At 38.1% G+C, this 15117-nt stretch overlaps 1 protein-coding gene across 1 annotated transcript; it reads right to left on the bottom strand.

The window, feature by feature from the left end:
• Window positions 1–2345: 2345 nt before the first annotated feature.
• On the bottom strand, window positions 2346–14727 carry lemd3 (LEM domain containing 3). The gene is made up of 13 exons (XM_052118519.1): window positions 13364–14727; window positions 9172–9212; window positions 8985–9054; window positions 7032–7108; window positions 6744–6823; window positions 6365–6510; window positions 6039–6140; window positions 5810–5912; window positions 4688–4866; window positions 4438–4519; window positions 4165–4270; window positions 3966–4044; window positions 2346–3800 (listed from the first exon to the last, which is right to left on the bottom strand). Exons 1-13 carry the CDS (start codon window positions 14715–14717, stop codon window positions 3637–3639), a joined length of 2583 nt encoding a protein of 860 aa, XP_051974479.1. The 5' UTR covers window positions 14718–14727; the 3' UTR covers window positions 2346–3636.
• Between the last annotated feature and the right edge of the window lie 390 nt (window positions 14728–15117).

The following is a 15117-nucleotide window of genomic DNA, read 5'->3' as shown; positions in this document are numbered from 1 at the left end:
AGCTCTAACCTTAGGATATATCCCGAGTTTGAGACATGGAAACAAATGGATTATTATTACTGTAGATGCTATTAACTTATTTTTGAAGCAGAGTTATAGAGAAGTGTTTTCGGTCTGGAAGACCTGACTAATGCAGCATGGGTTGAGGGATAAATTAAGTGTATGGCTGGCTGAACAGATGAGTCTTTAGTCTATACTTAAACTGAAAGAGTGTGTCCCGATCAAAGGAGCCAAATGGGAAAAGGATCTACCTCCTTTTGTGGATTTTGATATTTTATCAACAGTCTGGAATTTTGTGACAGTAGTGTACATGATGGATTATAGTGCTATAAGTGGTCGCTCAACAACTTAGGAATTAGATAATTGAAAGCTTTGTAAATAGTTAGCAGAATTCTTTTAATTGATACGAAACCTAACAGGCAACCAATGCGGTGACAGTAAAACTGGGCTGATATGATCACATTTCTTAGTTCTAGTAAGCACTCTAGCTGCTGCATTGTGAACCCATTGATGCTTATATATTCAGTCTGCAGGACATCCACCCTGTATGTCATTACAATAATCTAGTTACAATGTCATGAACGCATGAGCTTTTCGGCATCAGAAACAGAGTGCATATGCAGAATGTGACAGGGCGGAGGGTGGGGCCAGGTCGTGATGCTACACACCCGGCCCCTAATCAGGCTAATCAAGCCTCAGAGAGGGATAAAGGCCAACTGGAGACTGCAGTGGGACAGAGAGAGAGATTTACAGGCAGCTGTCTGACACCTTTGTGTGTTTGTCTTTTTATGTTCCTTATTAAAATATTATTTATATTGCCAAGCCGGTTCTCGCCTCCTCCTTTCCCTTAACTCCCTTTACACTGTAATTTAGTGATATTTCTGAAGTGGAAAACATAAAACATAACACCCAAGTTCGAAGACAACATAACAGTACATCCATCATGGGAAATTATAGCATCTTATTTTTTTTCAGAGGTTTTGGGTCTGATAATTAATACCTTTGTTTACTCAGAATTGAGTAGAAGGAAAATTCTAGCCATTCATTTTTTTATAACATTGATACACTCTGCCAACTCAGAAAATTGGGAAATTTAGTCAGGTTCGAAGAAATATACAGCAGAGTATCATTGGTGTAACAATTCAAATCAATTCCATAGTTCTTGACAATGTCTCCCAAGGTAAGTATACAAGGACAAAAGTAGAAGACCTAATACTGAGCCCTGCAGCACTCCATTCTTGTGTTTTATCTGACAATACCTCATTAACACAAAGTGGTAGTGGTTAGATAAACTGGACCTAAACCACGGCAATATCAGTCCACAAATGCCAACATAATTATCAAGCCTATCCAAAAAAAAAATCATTATCTATAGTGTCGAAGGCAGTGTTAATTTATCTAATAGCACTAGGAGAGATGCAGCAATGGTCAGATGATAAAAGCAAGTCATTTGTAACTCTGATAAGTGCCATCGCTGTGCTATGACGGGGCCTAAATCTTTAAATTCCTCACAGATACAATTTCTCTGCAAAAATGAACATAGTTAGGACAATAACTTTTCTTGTATTTTAGACAAATGGGAGATTTGAGATCAGTCTATAAAATGTTAGATTATAAAATAATTATAAATATTATACAGGTAAATTATATTTTTAAAACTAAAGCAAACTGACAATTAAAACTTAAGTAACAAAATATAATATTCTGGTTTCTATAGTTATTGCTACTTCAGTAAAACTGTTGTAACTTATTTTTTTTAGCCACCACAGTCACCCAAGCAAAATCTGAAACATCCTGGAAGCTTTTTAAACTGTAATAACAATAATTGCAGTAACTATAATATTTGAGTGGAAACTATGTTTACCATGATACATGTTTTACATGTTTTAATTTGTTGTTCAAACATCTCGGAGCATGAATAAACTATTCAAATTGAATCTCAGGTCAGGTTGAAGATGTAGTTCCATCCAATATCAGTGCATTATGAACACAGTGTTCTTTATTCAAAGATAAAATCTGTAAACTGATGCAACTCATGATCCTTATAATTTAGCTCTTAGACTAGCAAAGCTAAAAATAGTGTTATTGTAAGGCTTCTGTTGTGAAATATAACTAATACCATTAATAAGTCAGATAACTTGAAGCAATTATTCTGATACCTCTTCAAACTTCTTAGCAATGTTTTGAATTATTAACAATTACTCCTTTTAAGACAGATAAAGATGATAGTCTTCAACCATTTATGTAAATATAGTTTCCAGTCATTTGAAAACAGCACAAATTTGAGGCACGATTAAGTTAGTGTATGCACCAGTACATGCTTATGCAGATTACGCAATGAAACTACACAAAAAAGAAAAATATTATTAATAAACAATTACATTTTATTTACCTCATATCAACCCAAACTGCATCTAAACAAAAGCTGATAAATCTTTGTCAACCAAAATAGACAAAAATGCAGCAATACATGCTCAGTTTATGAATGTGTCCCGATTCAAATTAGAATCAGAACAGATCGTCAGATCTTCGCTTATAGGCTGTGACTGCAGCACAAGTGTACAAGGAAATCAGCAACCAACTTTCTTCAAAAATGTCTCCTTTGGAATTTTAGAAGAGGTGAGGGACAGATTAAAAACATTGACAGTGTGGAATTAAATATGGGTGAGGAAAAAAGTTAATATCCACTTGCTCCAATTCTAATGGGAAAAGTATAACTTTTAAAATATAAACAAAACTAATTAGTAAATAATTATATACTTGAATATAATCAATTGAGACTAGTGTTCAGAAACATGGCATTGAAATGGATCAAAACTGTTGGTAATTTCTCTTGCAAAGTCATGTTAAATAATACCCCATTTGACATGTCTTTGAATGGAGCAAAAATACTGTGTTTGCAAGAAACAAATGAGAGCAGATGACGATTTAAATTTAATACAGATTATTTCAACCTCCACCATTCAATTAAATATTTACAGCACCCCTTTCTGGAGTGTGTGCATGCCATTCTCGGACTGGGAATACATCAGCTAAAAAATCCTTAAAGATATAAACATTCACAATATATAATACAATTCAAACCTTAAATATAGGCATACTTTTACCAGCACATGCAGCTATGTAAAGCCCAACAGACCCCCTTAAAATAAAGGAGGGGAGTTAGTTGTGTAAAAAAGTGGAGGGCGGAGAGCAAAAACGACAACTGTTTGTTCACTCTCATTCATGTTTTTAGAGTTGGAAGCCATTTTGTTTCCTTGTTGAATCCATGAAGATGGCATATAAAAAAATGAAGGAAAATACAATAAATGGAAATTTGTGTCCACTTGCACCAGTTATGGGAAATAAAGAGAATTGTGGTGTCCAACTCTCCTTAAAGTTCCAAGTGACACCAATGTATGCTTCTCCCTTGCTTCGCTTGATACCAAAGGACAGGAAATTAAGAAAAACACAGCAGCTCACAGGTTTAAACACCATTGTTGCATATGGCTGTAAGGAGTTGATTGGGTGGTCCTCAGGTTGTCCGACTGTCAAAGCTTCTCAACTTCTCACTGGTAAGGAGGAAACTGGAGAAAGGAGCTTCATATATAGCAAAAGAGAGAGCAGAGATGATGGTGATGGCAGTTAACATATCCCTCAAGAGAAACCCAATGAGCTGGACATGCTGGATCGCTGGTTCAGGCGTGACATGCTGTACATGCTGGAGCTGGAGGGATTCAGGGGTGTGTTGGAGCCCAGGGCTTGTGGGAAACGCTGGTGGTAGCGATCAAGACGCAGGTACTTCACGGTAACCAGTTTACCTAGAAAGATATGCGAAAGGATTGACAGTTACCAACTGAAATATGGAATAGTTGTGAGTTTTTGATTTCATCTTGAAATGACATGATATTACCCAGTGTTGTTACACACAAGCAAATTCAGCTTTAAATCTGGGCTAATTCTGATAACAAGCAGTCTTCATTTACCATCAAACCAGGAGCCATGAAGTGCTTTGAAGGCTTTCCCAGAATGCTCTGCTGAAAGGCACTTCACATAAACGCAGCCCTAGACAATAACAAAACATACATCAAACAATTACATTTTTTTGTTAACCATATTTCCAGATGCAACACATGTGTTTTTGTTTCTAGGAATACACGTCTAGACTGCCTAGACGATACCCACCTCTCTAGAGTTTTTGTCAACGGCTATGTGAACGATTCCATCGTTATCACTGCACTTCTCCAAAATGGCTTCCTGAATGGCAAGGTGCCAGTTTTCCCCCACTTCCCTTTGAAAGACAAGAGTACAAAGCAATGTAAATAGAAGCTAGTCTGTTTAAACAAGATTACATAAGCTTGTAAAAACGGTCTCTAAATAAGGTAAGTCAGGTAATGTCCGTCTTTAATCACACTTCAATGAATTTCTCAAACTTGTGAGCGTTCTTGGTAAACTTACATTACTGGGTCAAACATGTTGCGAATCTTCAAGCATGGCGTTAAGCTGTTGGGAGGCGAATTTCTTCTGTCCAAAGGAAATGCTGAGAAATAAAAGCTACTTTAACTCCATAAATAGTGCATATTGGAATTATAAACATTTAGATATTTAAGCTAACAGAAACAGGGCAATGCATATGAATTCCACAACTTCAGCCTTAAAGAATAGCCTTCATTAAGTAATAAAGTTACACACAATGAGAAAGCATTACCTTTGCCTTGCCACACTTTTGAAGGCATGCTGGACATCTTATCAGGTGACATTGTGGGCTGAACCCACCTCCACACAAGGGGGTTTGCCCCTCCAATCCTCTGCGTTTCTGTCCGGATTCGAGACTCGTTGGCCGAGAGGAACTTAACAGCTCTGTCCCACACTTTTTTCATCTTCTTTCTGAAAGAGACACACAAGTAATTCAGGACAAATATTTGTGTTGTGTAATAAATAAATGCACAATTTAGAGGAAGATTCACCTGAACTCTTGGAAAGTATTATGTTCTGTCACTTAAACATTAAAATAACCTCTAAGGCTACATATACATTAATCCGGATCCATTTAAAAACGCCGTTTTCGAAACACCACACTGTCGTTTTCAAGCGTTTTCCAAAAGATGCTTGTCCACACTAAAACGTATGAAACTTTTAAATCACCTTACAGCGCATGTGAAAAAACTGCCGTTCCATGTACGGTCTGAAACGCAATTGTCCACGTGTTCCACCGCCAGACAGCATTTCCAAGTAATTTCCGTCGCCTTTGAAGGAATACAATGTGAAGGTTGTAAAATGTAACATTTATCTTTAACAATGCTATCAAAGTGAATAACAGGCACAAAAATGCCGCTACAACATGGGCCGCCATATTGATTGTTTTGGGTTGAATGGATCACATGACTGCGTCACATAACAAACACAATATAATTTTCAGATTATCATTATCTGTTTTCTCTGTGCGTACTGCAATGATAAGATGGCAGTTTTAAATGTATCCACTTGGGAGAGCGCTTTTGAAAAGCTATGTTTTTGCTGTCTAAAAATGCCATCTCAGTGTGGACAGAAGGCCAAAACTTAGAGAAAAATACGCGTTTTCAAATGAAAACATATTCGTGTGGAAGTTCCTACGGTACTTTTTTTTTTTTTTTTTAATCAACATGAAATACCCATTTGAATTCTGTAATGTGCTGTATTTCAGAGTGAAACAAATGGAAAGACTTCTTGAAAATCTTTAAAGATCTTGAAAAAAGTGCATTCCATACCAGAATGGAGTAAGAATTTTGCCCTAAATTTGTTATGAATTTCAGAATGGCGATTCACTCTGTCATTTGCAAAAACGGCATACCTGTCCTGAGGCTGTACAAGAGAGTCGCGAACGTGAGGAATGGGCAGGTACGGCTGTAGATCCTTATTCTCCTGACAGGCCTCATTATGGCTCCTCAAGACATCTGGACAAAGACAAAACACAGGCATTTAAAAAAATGTTGCTGTCTCTCACCAATGGATGGATCAATTTCAACACTGAAAATAAAGAGCAAGTGTAATGCAGTTTGTAAATGATGTGATAACCTTACCTATGATTCTCTCAACCATGTCATACATCTGTCTTGTTTCTTCTTCTTCTCTGCGCCATCTGTATTTTATATAATACACCAAACCCCAAACTCCACCAATGCCTTCAGAAAAACAGAGAACAAGGGGAAAAAGCTTGTTTTTCTTTATTTAATTTTTTTACAACGGGCAAGATATTCTGAAGTAGTACTTTTTTGAAGCAGAGTAAGTTTAACCAGAAATTGTCTTTAGAACTGTTTACAGTCAGTTTCAACTACATATTCAAATCATAACCACAGGAAACTGATCTCAAGACTATGTTTTACTGATTTTAAAACATGATGTGCACCTGTGAGGATGAGGAAAACTCTGAGGATCACAGTGAAGAAGGCCCGTCTGAAGCGGCAGAAGAAGGACATGCGAGGGTGGCTGGACTCTAGCCGTGAGATTTCCGATATGTCCTCTACAGGTTCATAGGGGTCAGCACCAACCAACCTACACAAAAAGTGCATACCACCAGTGAAAATGGGAAAAACAAAAAAGTTACACACACAGACATACTAATGGTATTACATTACAGCTAAACGTTACATGCAAATCATGAATGAACTATATTTTGAAAACTGCATTCCCTCTACACACATGCATAAAATTATAGAAAATTAAAAAAAAAACCACTTTAAATGGAATGATTCTGAAAAAAAAGGCAATAGATAGATATTACATACTTTATTCCAACAACTTCTTTGGTTTTCAAGATCCATTCTAAAGATGTTGCAATCCAGTTTTCATAGGCTTTATTTTGGAGCTTGAAAAAGAAAAGTGTTATTAGAATGTGCATTCAAACTGGAAGTGCAACTTCTGTCTAAATATAAAAACTATGCTATTCAGTATGACGAAAAGTGCATGTTTAATTCAAGTGAAAGAACCTACTTTGACATTTGAATAATTTAAGCCACTTAATTTCATATTTACAAAAATGGAGCATCAAATCTTTCAAAAACACAACAACAAACCTTGAGGTACTCAGAGGCATCCCAGAAGGAAACACTTCTGTTTAAAGGATTGTTATGGTCACCACAGTCGTGTTCTCCTGAAAAGAGTTTGCATGCTTGTTATTAATTTTTTTTTAGCTCCAAATACATAAATTCTAAACTGTACAGCATGATGATTACACTCAACATGACAACAAAGCGAGTTCTGAGGTTAGTTGGTGAAAATGTGATTAAGTATATTACAGATGAGTCATGATCCACACTCGTTGATAAGTTCAGCAATAGAAATTGTAAAAAAAAAAAAAAAGTATAAAGTGAATGAATGTAGAGACTTCTTTTTTTAGGGTTTTAGCTAGGGATGTACTGATCCGATACATTGATACCCATGGGCTCTGATACTGAAGCTTTTAGATGGATTGGGTATCGGTCCAACGAGCCCGATCCAAATCCGATACTGTGTGTTAGTCATGTTCGTTACTGTCAAGCTCCAAAAAGGACAAAGATTCGGATAAGCTAATTTAACTACTGTGAACTTGCCTACAAACAGACACTTACAGGACTTCCTAGAGAGTTTAGAATGTCAAAATAAAAGAGTGAGGATATAAGTGCACGATTTAAATATATTACTGTTGTATTTAGAATTAAGCCAATAGTAATAATATTAATAACAATTTATTATTATTGTCATCACTTGTATTTGTTTGCAAATTATAATAATATTTACGTTGAATGGGTTCCAAAAAATAACTGTATGAATGAAGTGGACTGATGTCTTACAACTAAATGATTATGCAAAAAAACAACACTGGTATCGGATTGGGATCGGTATCGGCCGATACTGAGATTTCCGATATCGGAACCGGAAGAGAAAAAGTGGTATCGGTGCATCTCTAGTTTTAGCGTGCCGAAACTCTCTTTGAGAAGTCTCTTAGACCCCGTTTCCACCTGGTATTAAGATGCGTTTCGGGTGATCCGATCACATGTGCTCAGCCCTAAATACAGGTCTAAACAGGGTCTAAAACGTTTTGTGATTGGATTACTGAAAACACATACGAATGTGGTCACATAGCATAAAGAGTATACGCTAATCCTTCCTGTATGCGTCCTGGCAGCAGTGAAGTGCCACCCATCACTCGTCAATCAAACGCTGTGCTAAAACAAGAGTTTAAAATTGGCCATTTACAAACGGTTTTAAAAGGAAATAATCGTACGATTGGAAAATTGTAAAAAGCGGATACATCCACAATCACGAGAGCTTCACGGATCTTCTGAAGTGTGTCTGATATCAACACAGAAAAGCAGCACAAACGTCTAAAGCTCCTTTAATACAGGTAATACACAAAAATAACAAATAATCTACTTGACATGTTGCATTTGTTCTTAGAATAAATTTCAACCACATCTGTTAGAAACAGCGTGCAGTTTCTCTGCACTTTCTTTGTCTTTTCTGACTTTGATGTGCTTTAATATCATGCAATAACATATTGACAGAGATTGATGTATGCCGTCATGAAAAAGACCCTCCCCTCCAAATCCAAACACAAGTGGTCAAAGCAGACGCAATTAAATGACAAGGTGTAAACAGCCACATGTCTCACCAGACCACATGTGATGGGATCACCTGAGACACATTGTTATACCAGGTGGAAACGGGGCCTTAATTCGTCCCTTGAAAAGCACCACTGTAACTGTGTCAATGCACCACTTCAATAACAAATCCCCCGAATTCAGAATAACAAGACATTTTCTGTAAGACTTCAAATTGCCTGCTGTTAACAAAGTTTCTGTTATCATATATATATATATATATATATATATATATATTTAGTGTATATATCTGATCAATTATTATATAGAAGGGTCTTAGTGCACATACTTTGCCAGGCAATGCATCTGATCAGCATCTCTAACAAATCACAGACTAGAAAAGTTTGAAAATATGTAGTTTTGCACATGGCTAAATTGTTTACTCACCTGCAACATTGGCCAGGTGATCATGTAGAGACAAGAGAAGGTTGAGAATGAGGTCTCGCTCTTTGACGTCCTGTTGAGTCAATGCAAATACATTAAGTGCATGTTCGTTGACTCAAGCAGCTCAACTGTCTGATTCAAACTTTAATACATGGGAAACAAGTGAATCTCAGAGCAGACAGACACTTACATATGCTTTGTCAAACTCTGGTCCGAACGGGTGTTTCTTGACTGAAAAAGACAAGGACAAAATGGCATTACTTACTGTTTTAGTCCAGCAGATATAGTGACCTACTAAGAGAATTATAATATCATGGCCAGACAGAGTTTCCAAGCCATGCTGGGTGAAGACAGAGGGAGTGACTATGGTGGAGGGCTGCTCATTGTCTCACACTTAAACGAGTGACTGCGGGTGAGAGCTTTTCAGTGTCTCACTCTTGAGTCATTGTCTGAAAATTGGGTTTCTCTCCTTGCTCTGGCCCAGGCCCAGATATAGCACAGCGACCGCCCTACATGTACAATCATAGGCTGCATTTGTCTAGGATATAAAACTTGAGCTGTATGATGTCGCAAGTCATGTAATGACCTCTAAACAGAAGAGTGGAAGCAATACACTGCACTATACACCTATAAAAAAAACAATGGCACTTTGTGTTGTGACCAAGCTTGACCCAGATTTAATTTGTTGTGCCAAAGATGTGCAGACATATTTTGCATGAGTTTTTCCTTGCTAATTGGCTGGTTTGTAGTTTGCTGTCAGTCAAATTGAATCTTGAATGCACTTGATTTATCAAAAACAGCCTACATCTGATTCATCCTAATATCTACTAGATATTCCAAATAGAGCCAAATTTGCATAGAATATGGGAACTTAAAGGAATATTCCAGGTTACAATACAAGTTAAGTTCAATCAACAGCATTTTTGGCATAATACTGATTACCGCAAAAAATATTCACTTGCCCCTCGTTTTCTTTCAAAACCAAAATCTGGGTTCCAGTGAGGCACTTACAATGGAAGTGAATGGGGCAATCCATAAAAGTTACAATACTCACTATTTCGAAAGATAAGCCACAAGACGTAAACAATATGCGTGTTAACACAATTTTAGTGTGACAAAATTTAAAAACTAACCTTTTCTGTGTAAAGTTATAGCAAATTTTACAACTTTGTTGCCATGACGATGTAGTCAACAATCCTGAACTACTGCAAAAACAACTTTACAGCTCAATTAATTAATGTGATTTTACAGAAGAATTAATGTAAGTGATTTTATAAAATTAAAAGCTTCACATTTCTGCATTTAAACCCTCCAACAATTGTCCCCATTCACTTCCACTGGAAGGCCTTATTAATCTAAATAAATATTTTTGGTAATCAATATTATGCCACAAATGCTGTTGACTGAGTTTAATTGAACCTGAATTATTCCTTTAAGCAAGTAAGAAATGATACATATATAATCTCACTCAGCATGAGAGTCGGGCATTGAGCCGGCCAGAAAACTTAGTCACTCTGGCTGGCCACAAGCTTCCCGAGTCCCCTGACGGACTAACAATTAGGCCGCTTTAGCTTGTCTGTGACCTAGATGTCTGTAGTGCACTCTCCAGTCAAAGCTCCCTCCCTGAGAGACTGGCCATGCCACAAATATACACAGTAATTCATCAATCGGCTTCCTCTCAAGAGCCGTCTCTGCCTCAAAAGCACTTTACACTGATGGTACTCAAGACATTTAAACTGAGTGGCAGTGCATGCATATCCAAGAACAGACTTCAACTTTTCTCTCATCTAGGATTTTTTTTTCAAAAGATTAATGCTGGTCATCAAATTATGACTGTAAGTGATTACAACATACCAATGTTGGGACAAGACATGGTTATATTGAAATTACAGGAATTGCTCAATACAGAAAATGTAAAGATTAAAATGGTATTCTGTGGTGATGTATTAAAGAGGGATTTAGATGAGTAGCTCAGTAAAATCTTGCATGCTCTCACTTTTGGCGAGAAAACCCCCAAATGAAAATACTGAGAGATAAGGCTTTATATAGTCGCAAAAATGGTGAGAGAGAAAGTGCTGAGAAGTCGGTCACAGACTTCTGGTTGTAGCATTTAGGAAAAAAGGTTCAATCAACAACCCCACTCATTTCTGACATTTCACAAAGTGCCCTAGTATTTTTAATGAAAATATCTCTCTGTGTCCCATAAAACAGCCAGTGGCACAGTCCATTTCCTGTCTAGATGTTGAATAGTCTGGCATGATAATGCTATGAAGATTGGGCACATCTAACTAATGGAGTTGCCAAAAAAAGGGACTCCAGTGTGAATTGTGTCATATTTAATAAAGTCTTAGTGAATCTGCACAAATACTTAAAAACTGTCTCTATATTTACCAAATATACTAGAATAAACTACACTGTACATAATTTTATATGGGATGAAGCTTTGACACAAGGATTACAGCAACCACTCAGCCACAATTAAATGGACGATGGTCTTATTTGCATGGTCTGGATACTGAAACCTCAGCCCAAGTACCTTTACATGAAAATGTCATCCGGCATTTTGGTTACATCTACACCATTCCTTATGTACTAACAGACTACTGGATTAAGAGACAAAGAGACACTTTTGGGTATTGCAAATGGGCGATTAAAACATTAAAATATACAAATAGCAGCATGGCACTAGCATGTTTTTTTTTTTTTTTTTTTTGTAAAACCATGCTAATTGGACATTTACCATGGCAATAACATTGTATTCTTTGAATTACCTTGAAGTAGCATGGAAATATCTTTGTAAATGAATATGGAGATCATTCAGTGCAATTGCATAAGTTAAAGTACCTTAATATTAATAGGTGATTTAAATGATCAAATGTACCAACATTTCCATGGTACTTGCATGTTTTTTGCATATGGTACCATAATGGGTAAAAATATAGATTTTCTGATGCATCGCGATCTTCGTTGAACAATCTTGATACCGATTCTTAAATCCCAAAATCGATCGTTCACTCTATGTGGCAGCCCTCTATAATGCATGTGCAACCAAATATCACCCAATCAAAAGTTTGGTTTAATTAGTTGTGTCCAAAGACGAGATTCACAGATCCCCATGTCATTGAATATTGTCTCTTTTAATACCCTTACTGTATATTACAGTCAGTTGTTGATATAATTGATGTAGTAAAGAAATCTTCTGCACATCTTCTGTCATCATATGTGCTTACTAGCTGATGCGCTTACTAGCTGATGCCGCAAGTCTTAAAGAGACAATACCGATTTAGCACGTGTTCTCCATATACAAGTAAAAAGTACAAATTACGCAAGTAAACAATAAAGATCTAACAAAATATATATGCAACATATTATATGCAATTTCAAGACATTACCTGATGGAACAGACTGAATTTTTATATTTTTTTCAAAAGCTATAATGCAACCGATTTCATGAAAATCTAATGATAAAATAGAATTTGTAAAATTTATATTTTCAAATTGTACCTAGCAGGATTGCCTAGAAGGATCCTTTATAATTAAGAACATTAGCTGAGAGAGAAATTTACAATTATATGCAAGTAAATAGTATTGTAACAGAAATGTACCCATATGAATTGATATCGAATCAATATCAGAATCGAAAGCTTGTGAATAGAAATCAAATTGGGAAATCTGTATCAATACCCAGCCCTAGTGGAACACAATAGTTAGTTACCATAATTTTTGAACATATACAATGGCAATGACATGATATACTTTGACATACCTTTAAATAACATGTAAATTAGTGCTGGGTAAAAATATTAATTTTCCAATTATTCATGATCTTCAATTGAACAATCCTGATATCGATTCTAAAAATCTCAAGCTCCTTTTACAGCTACTTTACAGTTTACTTCAATATTGATTGTTTGATTATTATATTTGTTAAATAAATAGCAATTGAACTGTACAGATTGGACCCTGTTGTTATTTTTTAATTACTACTTTCATAATGCACCAAGTTAGAAGGTTCTCTGTTAAATTTACAGCATTAGCTGAGAGTAAATTTCTTTCATATGTAAGAAAAATTACATTATAACTAAAATATAGCCTACACAAATGAACCAGAATAAAATCGCATCATAAATGAGAGCTTGTGAATCAAAATCGAATTGGGAAATCTTTATGCAAGCTCTAATGTTAATACCATGTTAAATTAATATGGTGATCATTCAGTACAATGCTAAATGTCAAAGTACCATGTTACAGCCACAATACTTATTTGTAGGGGGATATCGCACCCCCAGATTTTCCTTGTGTCCCCCCAGAAACTTATGATGCCCCCCAAACCCAGACGGATGGCGAAGCGAGATAACACACATTCTACACAAGATACTTACTGACTGGTTCCGCCTCTGAGGTGCTGGAGCCCCGCATGCGCAGGTACATGAGGCCCAGCACCACGAAGAACAGACAAGCGGCTGTCAGGAGGATCATAGACAGGTAATGTGCGCTAAAGCCCCCGTTGGCTGACACTTCCTCTTCCCTTTTAAACTGCTGCAAGAGCTCGTCCTCCGGCACCGTCGCTGTGTGCTGTTTGGGCTTGAGGGATGAGGCATGGCTGTAGGAGTGGTTCGAACCGATGTGGTTCGAGTGGTTCGCTCGGTAAGTAGCAGACAGACCGGTGTAGGAGGAGAACCGCGGTCTGAGTCCGATACTGAACCAAGGGCTGCTGCTGCCGGACTCACCCTCTCCATTGTCGAATTGTTTTTTATTAGTGTCAGCCCCGTCAGTACCGGTGAACAAACCAGACCGTTTAGGGTGGTTGAGACTTATGAAACATCCACTGAGATCCCTTGGTTCCCTGTCATCGTCTTCCCTTCGTTCCCCCAACATGTCTAGACCTCTGAAGTCTCGAATATTTTGCGCCGTCTTCTCCGAGTCCCAGACGTTTCGGAACGGGGACGAGGTGGATTTAGGAGGACTGTGTCTGGAAGTCAGACGTCGTTCGCGGGGACGCTCTCGATCCTCCTCCTCCTCCTCCCCCTCCTCGTCTGAATCGGAGTAATCCCGTTCTAATTTACCACTATTATATGTGTAAAACGCCTTATTCCCGTTCACAGCCCTACTGTTCCTCTCCGTTTCCTCCAAATCTTCGTCCTTGTCGTGATCTCGTTCATCCACCCCTATGCTGGGTTTATTCCGGTCTGCCCACCACGGAGACCCATCCTCCACGGAGGATCTGTGGTCGCTCCTGCGAGTGGCGGCGGGTGTTCCCGCGGGCCTGATTGGTGTCTGCGATGCGGATCCTCGGTCTCGCCTGCTGCCGCCGCCGTGATTCAGGCCTATTTTCTTCTGCGGCGCCTCCACGTCCGACTCGTCCGAGCTGAAGCCCAGCACGAGCTTTCCGGTTCTGTCTGTGCCGCTGCGCTTTTCGCTCGGCGTCGGTCGTCCACCGGCGCTCCGGCTGGCGCTCAGGCGCGTGACGTCACTGGCCGGTGGCCTGGCTCTGTATTCGTGAGCTCGCGCCGCGGCGTTACTGTTGCTGCTGCCGCCGTTGTTGTTGTTGATACTCCCGCTGCTATTGCGCCCTTTCGCGCCCCTGGATCCCCGGGCCTGTGGCTGCTCCTCCCGCAGCTTTTTCAGTTTCTTCAGGTACACGGGCCGCGTGTGCTCCGTCATCGGGCCCGGGATGAATCCGAGTCGTTTTAATGCAGAGAAAAGCTCCTCATCCGTTAACTGTATGGACGCCATCTTTGCACGAAAAAACGCACACACTTCGCGCAACAGCGGAAGTGACGTACAAGTAAGCGGACAGAACATTATTATGTCTATGGAACAGACGGCCAACTTGAAACTTCAGATTCGATCCAGCAAGTTACTGTTGAGAGAAAAGGAAAAATATATGTTAAAACAGTTTTCTGTAATGACTACTATAAAAAGCGTTGCATTTATTTTGACATTGCATTCATTCATTTACATTGTGGCGTAATTTACAGAAATGTATTCAGTGTTCAAAAACTTTTTTGCTGTTAAGGGAAACTTTACATTTTGGCTTCACTGATTTTTCAAAAGTAGATTCGATATATATTTTGAATGAATATTATTATAATCCTGACCTGATTTTAAATGCATAATGCAAATTTACTAGTAA

The sequence above is a fragment of the Xyrauchen texanus genome, chromosome 45 (genome assembly GCF_025860055.1).
Source record: "Xyrauchen texanus isolate HMW12.3.18 chromosome 45, RBS_HiC_50CHRs, whole genome shotgun sequence".
Taxonomy (NCBI): Eukaryota; Metazoa; Chordata; class Actinopteri; order Cypriniformes; family Catostomidae; genus Xyrauchen; species Xyrauchen texanus.
This window is presented reverse-complemented; position numbering and strand designations above follow the sequence as displayed.

Excerpts from the sequence above, each read along its gene's own strand:
- lemd3 (XM_052118519.1), bottom strand. The coding sequence starts at position 14,717 with ATGGCGTCCATACAGTTAACGGATGAGGAGCTTTTCTCTGCATTAAAA. Across the intron at positions 6,824-7,031 it reads ATGCCTCTGAGTACCTCAAG|CTCCAAAATAAAGCCTATGA; the intron begins GTTTGTTGTTGT and ends TTCTTTTTCAAG. Across the intron at positions 3,801-3,965 it reads TCATGGCTCCTGGTTTGATG|GTAAACTGGTTACCGTGAAG; the intron begins GTAAATGAAGAC and ends ATATCTTTCTAG.